Source organism: Setaria viridis, chromosome 9, assembly GCF_005286985.2.
Source record: "Setaria viridis chromosome 9, Setaria_viridis_v4.0, whole genome shotgun sequence".
NCBI lineage: Eukaryota > Viridiplantae > Streptophyta > Magnoliopsida > Poales > Poaceae > Setaria > Setaria viridis.
Genome location: NC_048271.2, coordinates 11,954,403 through 11,974,492, shown reverse-complemented (window position 1 = coordinate 11,974,492; position 20,090 = coordinate 11,954,403). Strand labels below are relative to the sequence as shown.

Genomic DNA, 20,090 nt, shown 5'->3' with positions numbered 1-20,090 from the left:
TCGCCAATCTCTTCGCGTTGCTCTTGTTGAAGAACGTACAGCCTGTTTGGTTTACGTGACGAAGCAGTCCGGAATGATCCTGATTCGGTATCTCAATTGGAATTCTTGGCATCATAAAGCTTGATCCTCTAATTGTCCGGTAACTGCACGTAATGGGCAAAAAAATCACTCCCGGAGTGGCATGGAATGGAATGAACAGCTCATGGTCCAGTGGCAGGGGTCTTGCGAATCGGACGGTGCTTATTGTATTTGTAGCGTTGCCGGCCCAAAACCGAAAACCCAAGTGGAGGGGGTGTGTTCACGCGAAGCGAAATGCAGTCCGCCTCCCAACCAACGCCCACGTCGCTGCCGCCGGTTCCCACCACCACCGCTCCCGCGGCGGCGATGGCGACGCAGGCGGAGCTCGAGGCGGCCGTCGCCGCGCTCCCGGCCAAGAGGCGCCGCCTCCGGGAGGCCTTCGACCGCCTCGCCGCCTGCTCCCCGGTCCCCGTCCCTTTCCGCTGGGAGGACCTCGACGCGCACCTCGCCTCCGTCGCCGCCCGCTTCGGCCATTTCGAGCCCGGCCCCGAGCTCGACTCCCCCCACGCCGCGGGCCCGGCCACCACTGGTAACCTCGTCGAGCACCTGGAGGAGGAGGAGGAGCAGGAGCAGGACCGGGAACGCCGTGGCGAGCGCGGCGCGTGGGAGGAGGGACAAGGAAGCAATGCGGAGGAAGGGGAGGAGGGCCAGAACGCGTCCTTGGACCGGGAACGCTGGGTGGAGGAGGGGGAGGTCCGGGAGGCATCCAGTGCGCGTCCCGACGGCGACCGAGAAGGTGACGAAGCGGGGAACGAGAAGGCGGCGCAGGTGGCGATCGAGGCGTCTCCGGAGCGAGACGAGGAGGCGGAGGACGATGCCATGGGCGCGACCGCGGCGTCTCCCCGCCAAGGCGACGGCGATATCGACATGATGATGGAGGAGGCGGAGGAGGCAGTGAACGCGAGCGCAGACCGAGACGGCGTCGAGGACGACGAGCCGGAGGAGGGGGAGCTGCCGCGTCAGCGCGCCACAGCCGTCGGCAGCGGAGAGGCGGCTCCGACGAGAGCCGTCGCGGCGTACCCCTCCGCGCTGGTGGGCTTGCTGTGCCTGAGCGGCAGGAGCTCCCTCCGCGCGCGGGGCGAGTTCCTCCCGACGCTGCTCGGCGCCGCGGACCCGCACGCCCTCCTCGTCCGCGCCGTCGGGGAATTCCTGGCATCAGCGGTGCGCAAGACGAACAGGTTCTGGGAAAACTGCGTCGCGCTGATCGAGTGCGCGCCGCGCCTCGCCGCGCCGTCGGCGGACGCGCTGGTGAAGGCGGAGCGGGTGGCGAGGGACTGGAAGGAGATGGTGGTCGGGAAGCCATGGAGTTGCGGGGACATGAGCCGGATGGCCGGATGGGGCCTTCTCACCTTCGTTGCTTCGTACAACATTGCCCTGGAGTTCGATGATGACGAGATCACCTGTCTCTTTGGCAATCTCGCTCCCCAGATGAAGAACAACTGCGTTGAGCTCTGCGAGCGTCTTGGCCTGATCGAGAAGATGACTGGTATGATTCCACGAATCTCACAGCTGAATTTGTCTACCTCATATGTTGTAGTTAATCTATGCTATGACGCAATGTGTGCAGATGACGCAATGCGTGCAGATGAATGTTCTCCTGTATGTTGCAGTTAACTTGTGATTCAGAAATCACAGTGCTCAGAATTGCATAAGCTTGCTCCAGCTAACCACGTTTTAACCTCTCCAAAGTTAAAGCATGAACCGTAGCATCCATAAACTCTAGCTTAAACGCTAATGAGGTGCCAATCTCTAGCTACTCGAAGTTAGAACTGGATTGCAGATTGCAGTGGCATTGAGAAGCAAATTGCAGAGTATTTCAATTCATTCCTTCCTGTGTAGTGATATGTACTTTCCTTCCTTTTTCAGTGAGAAATTCACATTTATGGATGCAGTGGTCAAATTGAAGTTTCAGTCGCTCAAGTATTTGTGCTTGTTTATTAATTATTACTGATAATATGTCATATTTCAGTCACAGCATCACCTGGATGATATATGATTTATCTCAAGCTACTATAGCTTCTACATTAATCTAGGAACAACTTCTCATATCTGACAACAAAAATTATCTGTCACTGCTTTTTCTTCCAGTGTTGTGTTTGCAGTTATTGCGTGTTGTGGAGCATATTTTGAACCTCAATATTAATTATGCTAATTACTTAGAAAGCTTCTGGAACTCAGGAACTGGAAGGATACCACTATCCTATTGGTTTACCAAGTTTTGTGAGTAATATTTAATTCATCCTTTTGCAGATTCAATCAATCATTTCATTGAAAATGGGCAGCCACTTGATGCTATCAGATTGGCACATACTTTCAATTTGACTCACAAATATCCTCCACTTACCATCATGAAAGATTATGTTGAGAATGCCAAGAAGACTGCTGAAGACATACTAAGCAAAGAAAGCTATACACTGGAGTCTCTGGTTAGTTCTATTTCTTTGGAAAGGATGTCTTGTTATGCTAATCAAACTTATATGAAATCGATTGTTTATCTATTTTAGCACTTGTAGTAGTGTTTTTTTAACTTTAAGAAGTTCTGGATTTGGAGGAAAAAAACAGCACACTTTCATGCTTTTCATAAGCTCAATTTTCACAAGTCTTAAAGTGGTCAGTTGAGAAACTAAAACTAGGTTTGGCTGTGCACCCCCACCAGATATAGGTTTGGGTCCTTTTGGGTCAGATATTGGATGCCATTCTTCTTCTTAATGAAATGATAAATCGTTCATGATATGTATTTTTGTTTTTTCTCTTTCTAAAGCAGTGAAATTAGTATGTAGTGGACCAGTTGATTGTTGCAATCATATACCTGTTCCCTTAAAAGTTGTGTTGCTCACTTTATGGGGAAAAAATTATAGAACCCCTTCCTTTCTTGCAAAAAAAAAAACCCTTCTCCTGTAATATTTTCAATACTGGTATAGACATATAATACTTTCAACTGTTTTAACGCTGTTGCAAAATCCTTGGGCAGAATCAAGTGATGGCAAAGAAGGTCAATGCTCTAATATTTTCTTGGAGCGCAATTGATGGGTGCAATATAGATGCTGCCCATCGTAATAGCATCAAGGCAGAAATTACCTGCTTGTTACACAAGTATGCAAACAAGCAGCAAAGTCTAGCAGGTGTTTCAGCTTTCATTTCAAGCACACATCAGCAGCACAATTTAGAAGAGCAGTATCACGAGCAGCTACAAATGCCACTAGAGCAGCAGCAGCAACAGAAAAGGCCACAAGAGCTGCACCAAATGCCAGAAGAGGAGCAGCAGCAGCAGAAGCCACATGAGATGCAGCAACAGCACCCTCAAAATCGACAAGAACAAGGGTGGGTGTGGCAAAACCGAAAAGGGAGAAAAAAGAATAATAAGAATCGCAAGAGAAGTCAACGCAGGCAGAGACAGCAGGAACGGAATAAACGCCCGAGGCTATCTTCATATGTCAGGCCAGGAATTCACAATCAGTGTGGCCAACCATTTTCAGGAACTCAAAGAGCGCCATTCACAGCCCGTACCAGAGCTCCTCCATATTTTGGTCCGTATGACCGTTCTCAGCCTTGACGTACCAGTGTTCCGTCATTGAAACTAGAGTGGTAGTAATAGTTTTTAAAAAAAACTAGAGTAGTAGCTGGCGAAATGATCGTTTTCCTGAACTGATCGTCGAAAATAGAAGAGAAAGTTGTTCAGTGCTGACTGGTTCTGCTTAGCTTTTCATACTAGACATGTATTGATTAAAACTTGCCATGGATTACGGATTACGTCTTGTATATATGGTATGTGCAGTTATCTTGACATTACTGAAGCCTGAATCGCAGCCGTGACTGTATACTTTACATGACTCTTTTTCAAGCTGTTAATCTTTGACTCTTTGTTGGTTGCTCTATGGCACGGCACCTATTCTACTGTGGAATTTCTTAATCGGATTCTTACTAGCAGATAAACAAAACTTGAGATTGAATTTGATACCCCAGAATCCCAGATGTTAGACACAGAGCACACAGAATAGTCCTTTTTTTTTTGTTAAAACATGTCTAGCTGCCCAGTATAACAAAATATTGCAAACATTAGATTCATGTAAATAACACCAACACGCACAAGCGTGCACAATTCACATATAGTAGCAGTAGCACACATATACTGTATGCATTTTCACCAAGCCGCTATGAGGGTGTGTACATTATCAATTTATTCATGTGGCAGCACAGCACAAAATTGAAGCATTGGCAGTTTGGCACCAATCAAGCAAGTAGAAAGCACAACGAGGCAGCAATTTTGCACCAATAAGCTTCCAACAAATCAGTCTAATTCAAATTCTGGCCCGTACGTCTATCCTTAAGACAAGAGTTATCTCCGCCATGGACGAGCTCCATCTCGTGGTTTAGCATGTCGTAATAGAGAGGCTCAGGAGGAACAGCAGGCCTAGTGAACAGCACGCTCCAAGAACTCAAGAACTTGATTCTTCGGTCGGGACGCAGTCATCTCGCCATCGTGATCCTGGCAGTTCATCCCAGCAAAGCGGCCTCCGGAATCAAGCATCAACTAGAGGAGCACCGATCAAAGCCCTGTTGACGCCAACGTACCAGACTCGAAGCGACGCCCAACGGCTACCACCTCGAGATCGGGCTCGACCTCCATGCAGTAGATGCAGGGGGTGGACTTGAGATGCGCCCGCTGGAAACGGTGGGCACGGGTCACGACGACGACGGCAAGATCATGCTCAGGCTCGTGGTAGTGTAGCGTGCCTCTGGCGATCTCCTTGTCGGGAAGCCGCAGTTTGATCACCACGTCTTCGACGACATCGCCAATCGATCTAACGAAGCTGCTGGCTGAAGTCAGAATGGTGGTGAAATCATCGTACAGGTCCTCGTTGAGTATGCCTGTGCATTCGGATAGGATCAAGGTTCCCAAGTAGGAAACGAGGGAGACGACGCTTTCAGATATGATATTCCCTGGACCAACTTGTTGGTCGCTCTGGGTATCAGATCCTGATCCGCCATCAGAGGTGGTGGTATCCGAACAGGTGGGAGGAGCTCCGGGGCTTGCGGTCGGCGGCGGTGAGGAGGGTATCATCAGGTCGCGGCGCTTCGAGTCGGCTGCTTCGGCCGGTTGGCGGTTGGGGAAGGCGCTCTGGATCAGCGACGGCGACTTCTTCCGTCGTCGGGGACGCCGGCAGTACTTCTGGGAGAGCAGCCAATTTGATGATCGAGATGTCATCAAATTCAGCAGTTGAGGAATTCCCGAAGATATCTTCTCTTTTTTTCCCCCTTTTTGGAAGAACAGTTACCATCTTTTTAGGTGTTTTATCACCATGTTACCCAACAGAAAATGCACACCTCGTGAACACACACAAGCCTACTTATCTTCTCATTTCAAATAAAGGTTCAACAGTTAACATGTATCATTTTTGGAACTTTCGTGTCAAACAAACTGAGCACAAAACTTTTGTGGGTCAATTTTGCAACTCCCCACTTGCTGCTCATTTTTGGAACTCAATACACAGAAGGGGCTACATTGTTTCACGCATCATCGATGCCAGTCATCGGGTCATTCTCCTTGGCTTCATCTCCTCCATCTTTACCATCAGCCGCTGCTTCGTTGCTCTCATCGTCCTCACCATCGGCTGCCGCGTCCTTCATTTGATAATCTACCTTGAAATCATAGTCCTCATCGATGTCATTCAGCACGCTGAACTTGTTTGCCTTGCGCCGTTTCTTCTCCGCTTTTCTCTTTCGAGGGTCGAGTATGCCCTCGGCGGTATACAGCTTGTCGTGCTGTGTGCTAGCACTGCTTGCCTTGCTTCCTTCCCGGTTGTTTGCATCAGACATCAACTCCTCGCGGCTTTCCTGGACAGGTTCGCTCTGCTTCTTGCCATCCTGTTCAGTGAAGACAAGAAGTATACATAAAGAAAGATTTTTCATTTGCAACAAAGCAGAACAGAACAAAACATTCAGAGAATTCCCAAGAGTGTTCTCACCAGAAGAGCATGCGCTAACTTTTAACATCATGATAGTTCATGAGTACAAAAGCATTATTCATAGATGATTAAAATTTCTGCTGAAAAAACAGAACCAATGAAAAACATCCTAACATGAGCATGTCGAGCTAAGACCACACCACTACACAGCAACCACACAACACAAACTCACAGAAACAATTACTTCAGCTTTACAAGGAACTGGTAGTCACAAGGAACAAAATCGTAGAAATTAAGAGGAGGCAGTAACAATATCAAATTTATACTGATGATTACCACACGAAAAATATGAGCTGAATTTAGGGAAAACCACTATGGTAAAAAAATATTACCTCTAACATCTCTTCATCGATCCCAGGTGGGGCATTCTGTGGAATCTCAAGATGATGGAAAGCCTCAATAGACTTTAGACCACCAATATAGGAAGACTCGGCTTTGTAAATTTCATCAATATTAAATTCTTTCCCAGCTTCTGAAATAATCACTGCATCTGAGTCCTCCCCAGCATCTCTTTTAGGTGGCAGTGTATAATATGGTATTTTACCTAAAAACAAGGGGGTCAGGTCACTAAAAACAATAAAGAATTAACAAAGTTGATGACAGAATATCAACCATACCTTCATTCCAGTCATGAAGCACAATTCTTGCTGCAGCTTCAACATCTACTACACCACCCTTTTTCAATTTCCCCCGAAGTGTTGCTACTTTCTGAAGGAAATCATCAACTGAACTAAAGCTTGCCACCTTGTACAGAGACAGCAGCTTCTCATGTGGGCAAAGACTTAGGATCTCCTTAACTAGAAGCATTAAAAATAGAGAGAGAAAGCATGGAACATGTCAAGTATTGCACCTCTAGTCACATTATGTACTATCTAATTATCAAATGGAATAATACATAAATAATAAATAATATCAAGAGTAATTAGAACAAAATGAAAAGTATCAGAAAACCTAACAGAAATGACAGAGAAACATGTAAAATAGCGCTTACCAGGACTGACTGGATCTTCCATTTTCTCAACTCTTTTGCAGTTGCGAAGGGCTACAGACAAACCACTGTTGGAAGATTTGAGCATAACAACACCAGGACAATCCAACAACTTCACCTTCTTGTCTAATTGAACTTCTTGCATTGATCTAGTAACCCCTGGAGTGGAACCGACATTAACCACTCGGGACCTCTTCAAGCTGTTGATCAGACTGCTCTTGCCAACATTAGGAAGCCCAACAATACCCACCGTAATTGCCAGTTTGAGCTGCAAGCACACCAATAACAAAACTTAACCAAAAAGGGAAAACAAAGCACAAAAAAAAAGATACTAACTCTATATGCACATGTAAATGGCTACAGGAGCATTAAAAGTATGAGATGCTGAAGCACAGGAAGCTAGAAACAGAAGAAGGGAAACACCACTAATCGAACCATCACAATAAGATACTGATAAAAGTCAAACTACTACACATTGAGTCACTAGGTTCGGGTACAAAATTTAGGAAGTTTGCACTTGAAGATCAAAAGGATTACATTAATCTTTTCCACACATGGTAATATCGTTCACACAAGTAGGACACGTAAAAAAGTATTGGAAACGATGGTCCAATCATAATGAAGTCAGGTGATGAAGCGCATAGAATGATGCAGAATAAGGATTATCAAAGAAGCCAATAATCAACTTGTGGGCTAGATAAGAGATGACTGAAGCTAGAAGTAAACATTCTCCGAAAACGACAGGATCTTTACCTCATGGCTTCTGGAATAATTCTTGAGTAATCTGATTAGATTCTCAGCACCAAGACAATCACTGCTTTGTGGAATGTTGCTTGTTTTATCAAGTTTTGAAGATTTCCATCCTAGCTTGGTCCTCTGTTCTTGGGTATTGCATTTAAATGCAACTGTTGGCATTTCTTCTCTTAGATATGTAAGCCATTTCTCCACTGCCTCCTTGGGAACAAGATCTAGAATTCAAGAATCAGAAATTTGAGATGTAGGAAGACATAGACCGCCATAAGAGTAAAATCTAAACTCAATAAAGCACTGCATAATACCTATCTTGTTCAGAAGTAGAACAATCCGTTTAGTTGGATCAGCCTTCCTAACCATATTTTCCATGTCAATGCAACGGGTTCCCAGCGGGTCCCTCGCATCAAGAACCTCAAGAATCACATCGGAAGCTTCAATTACTTTAACAAGCTCCTTGTAGAAAGACCTCTCTGAATGATCTGGGGACACATTTAGTGTATTTAGTCAATTAATGTAACTGCATGAAGTAGGCAAGTTAAATCACCGATGGGAGATGAGAAATTTACCATGGCTCTTTGCCACTTCTAAAGGAGCATTCTCCTTTGCTGCATCCTTTTTTGCAAACTCACTGCCCTGCGCAGAAGCCGTAGAGGCCAAATTAGCAATGCCCTCATCCTCAAGCAATCCGAGCTTCCTCTTCCGAGCCTGAAAAAAGGAGCGCATGAAGTGTATCATCGTTCAATAACCACAAGGAAAAAGAAATATATTTATCTGTAATATTGAACAAAGAACATAAATGAACCTTAAAGGAAGAAACCACACAGAATTCATCTCCCTAGCCTCGCAAAGGGTGGCAATATTTGATCATTGCTCAATCCAGCATAAGGCAAGTTCATGGTCCTAACAGAGTGAATGCAAAAGTTTTACAGGCAATACATTTAGCGCCATCCTACAGTACTCAGTACCATGCAGACCCAACCACTAAAACAATGGTCAAAATTTCACAAACCAAAATACATTTATAAAGAGAGCAGTCTTGGTTTCCACTACTTTTTTCTTTTCTTTTTCTTTTTGTAACAGATGACAAAACTTAGAACTGAAACTATCAAGACAGACACCAACCATAGCAGGCCATCTACTGAATGATACACTGTCTACATTTGTGTGCCCTGAGTCCACATCTGAGTTGGTGCTATCCAAAACTGCACAACAAAATTTATTCACCAATGAATCTGATGAAATTGTCGAACCCAAACTGAAGATAGCGATTGCCATATTCACATTGCAAACCAACTACCAATCTAGGGAAGCATCTATTTGCACCATGAAATCAAACCAACTGGAGGATGAATTCGGCTGTAATACTGAATGTATACTATTGTTGGGTCCTGACACAAACTAACAGCATGCATATCACCAACGATAACAGCAGATGGAATCATGGAAGGCAGGTATGGCGGGGCGGGGCAGGCATGGCATACCCTCTCCTTGGGCGCCTCCTTTTTTAGCTCGAGCTCCTGCAGCGCCTGCGCGCGGCGCGCCTCGAGCGCCTTGAGATCCTGCTCCTTGAAGGGCCACTCGTTGGGGATCCCGGGGTCCTTCTCGACCTTCTTCCGCTGGCCCGCCTTGCCCTCCCTCTTGGCCTCCTTGCGCTTCTTGCGGTGGTGCTCCTTGACCTTGCGCAGCACCTTGTGCTTCTGGCTCAGCGTGACGCGCTTGCTCTTGCTCTTCTTGCTCTGCTTCCCCATCTCGCCGCCGCCGCTTCCAGAGGGGGAGAGAGGGAAGGGAGGAGCTGGCGGACCTTGGGGGAGTCGGGGAAGAAGGTGGTTGCGGGCTTGTGGCTTGGCGGCATCGGCCCATCGTTCATGTAGACCTTTCGAACAGGCCGAATGTTCAGCCCATGTGGACCTTCCGAATAGGCCAAATGATTCAGCCCATGTTGACCTTCCGAATAGGCGTAATGTTCGGCCCATGTGTGGACCTTCCGAACAGGCCGAATGTTCGGCTCATGTGAAGTCCGCCGAGTACGACATATATCCTAGAGCTACATCGCAGTTTTCACCTTTTTTTTTTCTATCTTTGTTGTGTTTAATTAGGTTTGAGTTTGAAAAGTTTAAATGTGTTTTTCTGTCACAAAATCGCTCATTCATTTTTAATTTTAAGTTAATATGAAAATGTTGGACATGTTTTGTAAAAATTCGTCCTTTGGCTTGTAAATTTTCGTCCATTAGCTTATCTAAGCATCTTCTTAATGCACATCTACAAAGTCCCCTGAAGACAATTATCTGAACCAAAAGGATAGTGGTATAGTTTACAAAGTTCTTTAGAAGTAACTTTTTGAGCCAAAGGATCACGATATTTTCGGAACATCAACTTCACAAACATTTTCACACAAGAGGGAAGGAGGAGTAACAAAACACAACGGCTAGTACGCAGAGACATAGTACTCTACACGTGGCACAGCGACTCAGCGAGTGCGATGCCTGAGCTGTTTGGTCCAGATAGCGTTGGATTTGGGCGAGGCGATCCTTGCCTCCACCTGGCAGCCGGCCATTGGGCGCCCGGGCGCGCGATATCCAGCGGCGCGCGCCGGCAGCCAATGGGCTCGGCGCCGACGTGGCGCGCCGCTTGACCACCAGTCGATCGCGCCGCGCGCCAATCGGCGTCCGTATAAAGATCCTCCTCCCTCGCCGGCAATTCCCACCACTCGATCAGCCGAAAACAATCTGACTGACCAGTAGGCAGCAGCGCCGTCGTGCTCACCGGACACGCAGAAGATGGCCGCGTCGGCGCTCCACCAGACCACCAGCTTCCTCGGCCAGGCCCTGGTCTCCCGCCCCGCCGCCGCCGCCGATGCCGGCGGCCGCATCACCATGCGCCGCACCGTCAAGAGCGCTCCCCAGAGCATCTGGTACGTGCATGCTCATCGTCAGTTGCTTTTGTCTCTTGATGATTGATCCATGGACGACGCATCATCAGCTACGTACGTGCAGGTACGGCCCTGACCGCCCCAAGTACCTGGGCCCGTTCTCGGAGCAGACGCCGTCGTACCTGACCGGCGAGTTCCCCGGCGACTACGGGTGGGACACCGCGGGGCTCTCCGCCGACCCGGAGACCTTCGCGCGCAACCGCGAGCTGGAGGTGATCCACTCGCGGTGGGCCATGCTCGGCGCGCTGGGGTGCGTGTTCCCGGAGATCCTTGCCAAGAACGGCGTCAAGTTCGGCGAGGCGGTGTGGTTCAAGGCCGGCGCGCAGATCTTCTCCGAGGGCGGGCTGGACTACCTGGGCAACCCCAACCTGGTGCACGCGCAGAGCATCCTGGCCATCTGGGCCTGCCAGGTCGTGCTCATGGGCTTCGTCGAGGGCTACCGCGTCGGCGGCGGCCCGCTCGGGGAGGGACTCGACAAGGTCTACCCCGGCGGCGCCTTCGACCCGCTGGGCCTCGCCGACGACCCGGACACCGCCGCCGAGCTCAAGGTGAAGGAGCTCAAGAACGGCCGCCTCGCCATGTTCTCCATGTTCGGGTTCTTCGTGCAGGCCATCGTCACCGGCAAGGGACCCATCGAGAACCTCTTCGACCACGTCGCCGACCCCGTCGCCAACAACGCATGGGCGTACGCCACCAACTTCGTCCCCGGCAAGTGATGTGCCCTCTGCTCGTGAGTAGGCGTGTAGTAGTTGCACGCGCCAGCGTATTGCTTTGTGCTCGTGAGCTCGTCAGATCAGACCAGACCAGACCAGCTAGCAGCTGCCTGGACGTGCCCGACGATGTAAAATTATTGTAAACTAAGCACAGATGCGTATGTCAGCTGATGATGAATCAATGCAACGGTGTACCATTCGTGAGTGAACCGTCACTTGTCAGATCGATCTTCAGTTAGTTATCTCATGGGACACACTCGTGCACGCAACAACGTTGTTTTTTCTCAAACAAAGAAAGTAGAGAGTGATGACATTGCATTTTAGAGACACTAAAATTCAGGCATAGTTTACCATACCTCGTCTTACATCACGTTTTCCTCTATTTTTGACCCTACAAGAAACACAGATCTCGGAGGTATAGCGAATTCGGTAGCTATATGACTAGTTGAGCATGTATATAGTTGAAACATTTACTTTGCGAGCACCTGACGTTTAAAATACTTTTGATGAGAACTCATAATAAATTTATAGATGATTCAAATATATAGATGGTTGTACTTACATTGCTGTATGCGAAACAGAGCATGGTTTGATTTTAAAAAAAACTAATAAAGCACCCTCTTTGTGAAATTCTTTGTACGCTTCTTACGATATTGGGCCGTGAGGTGATTGATGCTTGAGGGGGCGCCGGCCTACTACTTGGCGTCACTTGCCGGATGACCACGGCCCGCGGGCCATCCTTCTCGAAACCCTGCTGATCACCGTGACTGAGAGCCATCTTCTGAAGAAGAAGACGCAGTTGATATTGAAGATAGGAGCAATGGACTAGAAACACTGCAAGGAAAAAGATGGATCGGCTGAACAGCCAATTCATTTTGCCTATGGCTTGTTCTGTTTTTTACCTGCTGGTTGTACCATACTGTACGAGGAGCCTCAGCTCGCTCGTTTTCTCAGCTAGGCTACAGGTTTTTTATTAGGTATCATCGATGCTTTTGAACCTACCTCTCTTCTCGTTTAACCCTTTTTCCCTGTAAAAAAAAGGAACAACTAAAGAATGGATGTTTCCGTTTGTGAAATGGAAATTTGGGTAAGCCTGGTGCTTTCGGTGAGTCAAGAGTGGATCTCCCCAGCCGAAACAATCGGTGATTAAGGATGTGGCACGTATACATAAATTCATGCATGGTTTGGTCGTCTAACAAAATTTCTAATGCATAACCACTAGTTGGTTGGTGGTCCATGACATGAATATATAGTATACACAAATGTAAGCTCACACCATATCATGCATGCAAGTGTTCATTGTCTAAGCAAACAGGACAAGCACGTAGACGTTCCCCGCATGCGTGGTCAAAGGAAGAGCCGGGCACCTGTCAACACGAAGCGCATGTACGGTTGTGGGACGACGACACAACGCAGGAACAAACAACCCCGCTAGATCTCTGATCTCTCTCTTCCAAACCTAATGCGCCATGAGCTACAGGTCACATATCTCTCTGACTCTCTCTCTCTAACCTAATGCGCCACATGAGGTACAGTTCGGATAGGGTTGGGCAGCTTGCGGAGTGTCCTTACCGAGAGCTGCACTGCATACCTCACACACAGTGCCACACGCAGGCATGCAGGCAGAAGCATCCCAATGGAGGTACGTGCCGCATCTTTTTTTATCAGCTCATCAGCCATGCATGGTCTATGGATGCAAATTTTCCTAGATACTCCCCCACCAACTAGGACACATCCTCCTCGAGACACGAACAAAACTATCCATCACGATTTTTTTATAAAAAAAAACTATCCATCACCTTTAGTTTCACTTTTTATAAAGCGAGGGGCTTTTAGGTTTACACTTTACTATATATGTGTCATTTCTCCGTGTACGGCACAATTGCACGCAAGATGTGCGCTTGCGTGCGTTACGGCTTTTGCTATATATTGATCGAAACTAGACAAATTGACACATAAAAAAGTATATTATTCCTTGTAGGTCACCTTTGGAACACGGTAATAATCATCACCTATTTCCTCTGTTCCTGCGGAGGCTCCAAATTGTAGATCGTTTTGACTTAATCAGAATTGCATGTAATTTGAAACGGAGACACGTACGGGAAACTCCAACGAGCAGATAATTATTAGCAAATTAATCTCTACAGAGTTCACAGCCCATAATAATCAGCAGATAATTATAGCAGCGAACGCGCACGTAGTACATCATGTATATATAGCGCAGCAGTCAAAATGACAGCAGACAGAAAGAAATAAAGATGCACGTTGATGGAGCAACTCTTTCCCCCTTTCCCTTTCGACTTCTCGTCCTCTAGCAAGTGTTGGCTTGCACCGGAGACTGTGCCCCCCTCGCCCGGCCGTGAAAGCATGTCGACAGCTTAGAGAGAGAGACTGAAGAGAGAGGGGCGGTGGCTAGCTAGGCATGCACGAGAGAGAAGGGGCGGCGCTTTAGGGTCTGATTGGTTACCTTCCCGGCGTAGCCTGGCTCGCACCAGGGACAGGCTCGGCGCATGCAACATGCGTATGTTTTGTACTTGTTTCATGTCAGCCAGACCACACATGCGTATGCAAGATACCGATGGGTTGCACTGTTGTACTTACAGTTCAAAAGAGAGATGCAATATAAATGTTCCAGCCACCTCTTGCATGCAAATGGTCAGGTCAAGGCAGTTCCAATGGGACATTGATGATAGTTTCTATCCCTCTTAATTATCATGCTAACTAAATAATTTGCTGACGTGGCAGGAGATTTATCATGGAGAGAGAGAAACCATTTTCTGGAGAGGAAATCACGTCCTCACGCATACCGATGGGCCAAGAAACCAACGAATATGCATTGGGGAGACCCAAGTAGTTTCTTCTTGCTTACTGTCGGATCCTTTGCGCTTGCACCGCTGCTACTCGTCACTCGAGCTCCTTTACATGATGCATAGAGGATCTGGTACTAGAAGGAGAATGATTGGTTGGATTTTTATTTAGACTCTAGATAAAAAAATTGCATTGTGAAGGATGATTTCTTGATACAATATCCTAGACAATGGAAACTACGATGGTTTATTCCATTGGGAGTGCCCTCACCACCATATGCCCCTGAGGCTCAAACAACAGTACATTTCAACTAAGTATTATGAAAATTTGCAAAGCTGCAAGAACTAATATTACTGTAGCCTCTAATAGTATGATTGCATCTTTAAAATCCCAAACGACCCTCTTCAACTTTGGTTCAGCTGTAGCATGCTCCTCTCTTGGTTCAATTTTCTTACCATAAAATGCTGCCATTGCTTCCTCTCATCTTACAGTTTCTGTAGCATGCTCCCCTGAAACCATCCACTTGAGCATGACACGCCTTCCAGGTGGAGAAAACTCTAGTTTGGCGCCCAGCAGTTACTACATACCAAGCCATAGCTGCAAAAAAAACATAGCATCATTGGCAATGGACAGATATGCTCAGGATAGATCAAATCAAGTTGAGATGTTATTAGGTACAAAGAAAACATAGGGAAAAAGAGTGCAAATAAGTCAACACAGCAACAAGAATAGCTGGATAAAAAGTTATAGAATGCATCATCATTGGCAATGGGCATATGCTCAGAATAGTAGTACCACATCATAAGAATGGACACATGCTCAGATTAAAATAAAAACATGACCAGGTTGTCATGATTTCACACCATCAAGGTTCATCCATGAAAGCGTCTCAAGCACACGTCTTAGTTACAAATGTAAACATAGTAGAATAGACAGCAACAACTATTGTGCCATATATAGTCAATTACTAACTATAGTCTATAGTTACCAAATGAGAGAGCAAGTTAGTTGCACAAAAGGCAGGACCAGATCAACTGCGCAATTGAAGGCACAATCAGATGATTTGCATAAAAGAATGTAGGATTACATGATATGCGCAAAAGGGCACCATGACTGAATCATCCTCACTGCACAGAATAAGCCACCAGGACAGCACAAGGCCACCAGAAGAAGCCACCAGCAGGTCATCAGGGTCACTGCACTAAAAGTGGAATTAAATAATCATCACAGCAACTTGTCTAGAAATGAAAGCAAAGTACAAAGTGCGAAATCCAGAATACATAGTGCAATATCCTACTACATGAAACTAGATGTGAGCGTGACCCTATTCACCCACATGTTATTAGCCCATCATCCCTCATTGTAGCTCATGCTGAGTTGTTATCAAGGCCAACCCCATGCCCATGAGAGCCATTGTTGTTGGGCTCTCAAGTGGCCTCAATTGGAATAACCTCATCTGTTCCATGCCCAAGTATCCAATTGTGTAAAATGCAACATGCAAGTACCAATTTGACTTGAGTCTTGAATGGATGAAATTGTTTGCTGTCGATAATACGGAACTAATTTTTCAAAGCCCCAAATGCCCTCTCAACGGTTACATGCAAACTTGAATGTCTCAAATTGAACAACTCCCTTAGATTGGTTGGATAGTCTACCACCAAACTCATTAGATGGTATCTAGTCCCTTGGTAAGGACGAAGGAATCCAGGACGACATGTATATCCAGCATCTACTAGATAGAATTTCCTAAAAAAGTATAAACACATATTAGTCCTAATGTAATTTAGTTTGTGATTTAATTTATGTAACCAATTAAGTTCGTTACCTTGTGGAACTCTTAACCCATTATCCCTCTCTAGTGCATCAGCTAGAATGGTGGCATCATGTGCAGATCTCTCCCAGCTAACCAAGACATATGTGAATTTCATATCAAAATCAACTACAGCTAGCACATTTAGGGGTAGTGCTTCCTACCCCTAAATGTTGATTGCATCTTGGATGGGACTCTAGCATAGATATGAGTGTCATCTATTGCCCCAACACAATCCTATATGAAACCCAACAATTTTTGTTACAAAATATGCACCCAAGTATGCAGCATTTGTTTGTAAGACTGAGTATTTTATTACCTTAAAATATGGATAGCATATTGAGCTGTTTCTGATCTTAAGAGGTGTCTCATTTTGATGGAGGCTTAATCATATCATGTCATGCCTAAGTTCACCAATAGCATACAACACCTCTTTGAAATGTCTACTCCCTGTCTCTACAAACCTACTTCAATTTTGGTGTATAACTCGAAATCTTTGGTTATGCCCAACAACATGAAGAAACATTGCAACTTGCTCTTCTACACTGCTATGTATGCTGTCTCTAAGCAAGTTTCTGTCCCTAAGCAAATTGCATAGCTGATAGAAAGGAGCTCTTCTCATGCGAAGCATGTTTACACACTTTACATCGTTGCAATTATAAATTTTATCCAAGTTTTTTTGTCGTTCCTCATCCATAGCACTCATTGGGGTATAAGTAATCCGAGGTCATGAGCATTGACCCATTCTAATCCTATTTAGGAAGAATGCGTACATGACAGTGACTCTTGTCTTCAAGATCCATCTATATAAATAACAAGTAACATAGCCTTTATTGTTTGCACAAAAATGCACAAATGGCATGGTTAACAGGACAAGTATGCTCATATTAATATAAGCAGACATCGTTGACATGGATAAGTGCGCTCAGATTAATATCATATGCATCATTGACATGAAAAAGTGTGCTCATATTAATATCATAGGTATCATTGGCATGGACAACTATGCTCAGATTAAATAGCACAAATCATCAGCATGGACATGTATGCTCAGAATAAGAGTTGCCATCAACCATGAATAATACGAATCCATCATCATTTCCATCACAGAAAAATCATTTAGAGCACCGTATAGTCATATATGCGCAACCACAGGATTTGAAGAGAGGAGTTGGGAAGAGGGGTAAGTGCTTTTTTTTTACCGCAACACAAGCAGTAGAAAACCAGTCAACGAACAGATCAGCAACATGTAGAGGTAGAGGAGAGTTAGATTTGAAATCCTGCACAAAAATACACTTCGTCTACTCATCTTGCTTCTGAAATACAAGTACACGGCAGCACAAATCGAGATCCAAGGCCACAAAAGTATGATTTTTACCTTTAAACAACCACAACGCAGATCTAGTGGGGGCTGCATATTTGAGATGATTAAGTAAGGGAATCGATGACCTTTCACATAGTATAGGGTTAAGGAAAAGAGAAAAATTAGAGAGAAGTGGAGAAATCACTTACCTTGCAGCACAGATTCGTGAAGAACTCTACCCTGCAAAAGAAAGAAAGGGGAGAGGAACACAGATTAGAGCCTGCACAGATTAACCGAGAGAGGAGAGGAATAGAGAAGGGGACACGAATCGGAGATGTGAGGCTCTCACCTGCTAGGCGACGATGAAAATGATGAGTGCGTGAGGGGAAGAGAGAGCGGTGAGGATTTATGGGTGGCGGATGGTGCGAAATCGGGGCGGTAACCCTAAACCTTCCCACGTGCACACGCGCATCTAGTTTTCGCCCTATTCCAATGCCAAAAATTTTTACCAGCCAATGATGCGGGTCTTCCAGGAGTAGGCCCGGTAGCGGAGAGTCCTTTGGATCGGAAATTCTTTCAGAGGTTTTCCCTTACTTTGTCCGTGTCAACAAACAATTCGAAATACCTCGACTTTTTCAGAACAGGTCCGAGTCAAATAGCAATGATTCGAAGCACTTCTTTTTCCATTACACTATTTCGGAAACCTAAGGACTCGATCGTATGGATATGGAAAATACAGGATTTCCGATCCTAGCGGGAAAAGGATGCACAAACAAAGCCCTCCCGCCCGCAGCCCTATTCTAGAAATTAGGCTGCGCGCTCGCCGCCGCATCACGCGAGCCTGGCTCCGGGAAATGAAGGTTCTAGCCGCACCCCAGGAGTCAGGCTCCGGGACCCTTTTTGCATGCAGCGGGCTAGGCCCAACAGTAACCTAGGTAACCAATTAGCTCGAGTCGAGCTCGCATGCGTGGAGCCTAAACGGAGGGTCATGCAGCGAACCAATCACCCCTATTTGGTTTTGGGACTAAGTGGAATAGGTTGGGTCCATCCCACTTTTCTGGGTTGGGTTCAACCTATCTCTTGTTTGATTTAGAGGGATGGGTTTGTTCTAGTTTTTTGTTTGGATGGAGAGGTTGAGAGGGTTAGGATGGATGCTATTTTAATACCGTTAGCAACAGTAAATTGTGAAGCCCGCATGTCAATAGTGGGGCCCACTTGTCATTCTCTTGTATTATTTTTTCTTCTCCTGCCTTATCTTCTTCCTCATTCTCCACCCGAGCCTCCACTTGCCTCTGCTCCATTCTTCCCCACCTGTTGGTGTTTTAGATCGGCAACCCGCCTAGGGAGTACCCAAGGTGGTCTTTTGTGTGGTGGGTGTCGTCGAGAATCAAGGAGTCGATGGTGATGCAAGGAACACAATTTAGACAGGTTCAGGCCGCTAGATCACGTAATACCCTACGTCCTGTATGTTGGTTGTATTGAACTTGTGTTGAGTTGCACTTGTTGTCTGGAGGGGATCCCTGCTCTCCCTTATATAGTCGGGGGAGCAGGGTTACAGGGCAGGAGTCCTAGTCGAGTATATTACAAAGTCCTACTCTAACTCGGTAGAGTAGTGTCCTTTGGACCCGACTAGTCTTCGGGGTTCCATGAAGCCTACGCGTCCTGCAGAGTAGTCTTCATGTCCGAGAAGGTTTCGGGTACGTTCCCCTAATCGGGTCCGTACAAGTCTTCTAGTGGGCCTGAGGGTGCCCAGCCAACATCGCCGGCTCCGCCTCATCCTTCCCTGCAGGCCCCGCCTCTGCTCCCCGCTAGCGACGCCGTCCGTCCCTACCGGAATCCCCGCGCCGCCACGCCCATCGTCCCAGTAGCGGAGCTCGCTTGGGCGGAGCCCGCGCTGCCCGATTGGCCGCGGAGCTCCCTAGGCAGAGCCGGCTGGCCGCGGCGCTCCCTAGGTGGCCGGCGCCGTGCCATCCTCCTCGTCTTGGCTGGCACCGTGCCATCCTCCTCCTCTTCCCCGCGCCACTGACGGAGGAAAGGACAAGCCAATGGAGAAGAACTGGATCGGTGTGGTCCGACCAATTTCGAGGAATGCAACCAACACGTATATAGGAGGAATATTTTCTCCTGATCCAACCCAACCCAGATACATTTTCAACTAAACACAGGTCAATGCTCCCATCAATCTTTGCTAGCTCAAAAAAATTACCTCCAACATACTCCCCCACTCTCTCTCTCTAGAATGTTAAGGTGAGTATGGTTATTAAATTGTTACTGTTATGGTCATGGTCATCTTCTCTCTGCAAGTTGCAGCCAAGTTGAAGGCCAGGAATAGAAGCGGCAGCCGCAGTGAATTAAAATATTGTTGGAGCATGGAAAGGTTTGGTACGTACGGCCAGGATCGTAGCAGGGAATTAGCAGTACATGGTTGGATATTATGGCCTGCTATTGGCTAATAACCATTCCACGACAAACAAAGAGATGGTCACAAGGCTCCAAGTAAGTTTGGATGCATGAAAGGCTAATTTAGAGCTAGATAAGGCTCAGCTACCAAGCTTTCTGTAGGTTAACTGCACGTAATACTAAACTCAACTTACCACCATGCCCATGCGTATGGGACAAGCATTTTTTTTTTATCATAAAAAAGGATAAACTAAGGACTGAATTATAATTACACAAAACACACAATGTTGTTTTAACGCCAGCATACTTGTGAGGTCAAAGGCCACTCTCGAAGCTTATACA

The 20,090-nt window shown here is 46.5% G+C and overlaps 3 protein-coding genes across 3 annotated transcripts; 2 read left to right on the top strand and 1 right to left on the bottom strand.

Moving 5' to 3' along the window:
* Positions 1–50: 50 nt before the first annotated feature.
* Positions 51–3,903, top strand: LOC117837424 (uncharacterized). The gene is made up of 3 exons (XM_034717043.2): positions 51–1,564; positions 2,329–2,504; positions 3,050–3,903. The coding sequence occupies exons 1-3, from the start codon at positions 313–315 to the stop codon at positions 3,629–3,631; spliced, it is 2,010 nt and encodes a 669-aa protein (XP_034572934.1). The 5' UTR covers positions 51–312; the 3' UTR covers positions 3,632–3,903.
* Positions 3,904–5,407: 1,504 nt separating this feature from the next.
* On the bottom strand, positions 5,408–9,630 carry LOC117837425 (guanine nucleotide-binding protein-like NSN1). The gene is made up of 8 exons (XM_034717047.2): positions 9,267–9,630; positions 8,352–8,490; positions 8,091–8,264; positions 7,786–8,000; positions 7,036–7,300; positions 6,662–6,841; positions 6,377–6,588; positions 5,408–5,943 (listed from the first exon to the last, which is right to left on the bottom strand). The coding sequence occupies exons 1-8, from the start codon at positions 9,531–9,533 to the stop codon at positions 5,587–5,589; spliced, it is 1,809 nt and encodes a 602-aa protein (XP_034572938.1). The 5' UTR covers positions 9,534–9,630; the 3' UTR covers positions 5,408–5,586.
* An 849-nt stretch (positions 9,631–10,479) lies between these two features.
* On the top strand, positions 10,480–11,636 carry LOC117839968 (chlorophyll a-b binding protein, chloroplastic). The gene is made up of 2 exons (XM_034720415.2): positions 10,480–10,696; positions 10,779–11,636. Exons 1-2 carry the CDS (start codon positions 10,563–10,565, stop codon positions 11,428–11,430), a joined length of 786 nt encoding a protein of 261 aa, XP_034576306.1. The 5' UTR covers positions 10,480–10,562; the 3' UTR covers positions 11,431–11,636.
* The last annotated feature ends 8,454 nt before the right edge of the window (positions 11,637–20,090 follow it).

Coding starts and splice junctions, on each gene's coding strand:
- LOC117837425 (XM_034717047.2), bottom strand. CDS start 9,533: ATGGGGAAGCAGAGCAAGAAGAGCAAGAGCAAGCGCGTCACGCTGAGC. Junction 8,265..8,351: donor AGAAGTGGCAAAGAGCCATG/GTAAATTTCTCA, acceptor ATGTGTCCCCAG/ATCATTCAGAGAGGTCTTTC. Junction 8,001..8,090: donor TCTACTTCTGAACAAGATAG/GTATTATGCAGT, acceptor CTTGAATTCTAG/ATCTTGTTCCCAAGGAGGCA.
- LOC117839968 (XM_034720415.2), top strand. CDS start 10,563: ATGGCCGCGTCGGCGCTCCACCAGACCACCAGCTTCCTCGGCCAGGCC. Junction 10,697..10,778: donor AGCGCTCCCCAGAGCATCTG/GTACGTGCATGC, acceptor ACGTACGTGCAG/GTACGGCCCTGACCGCCCCA.
- LOC117837424 (XM_034717043.2), top strand. CDS start 313: ATGCAGTCCGCCTCCCAACCAACGCCCACGTCGCTGCCGCCGGTTCCC. Junction 1,565..2,328: donor CCTGATCGAGAAGATGACTG/GTATGATTCCAC, acceptor ATCCTTTTGCAG/ATTCAATCAATCATTTCATT. Junction 2,505..3,049: donor GCTATACACTGGAGTCTCTG/GTTAGTTCTATT, acceptor ATCCTTGGGCAG/AATCAAGTGATGGCAAAGAA.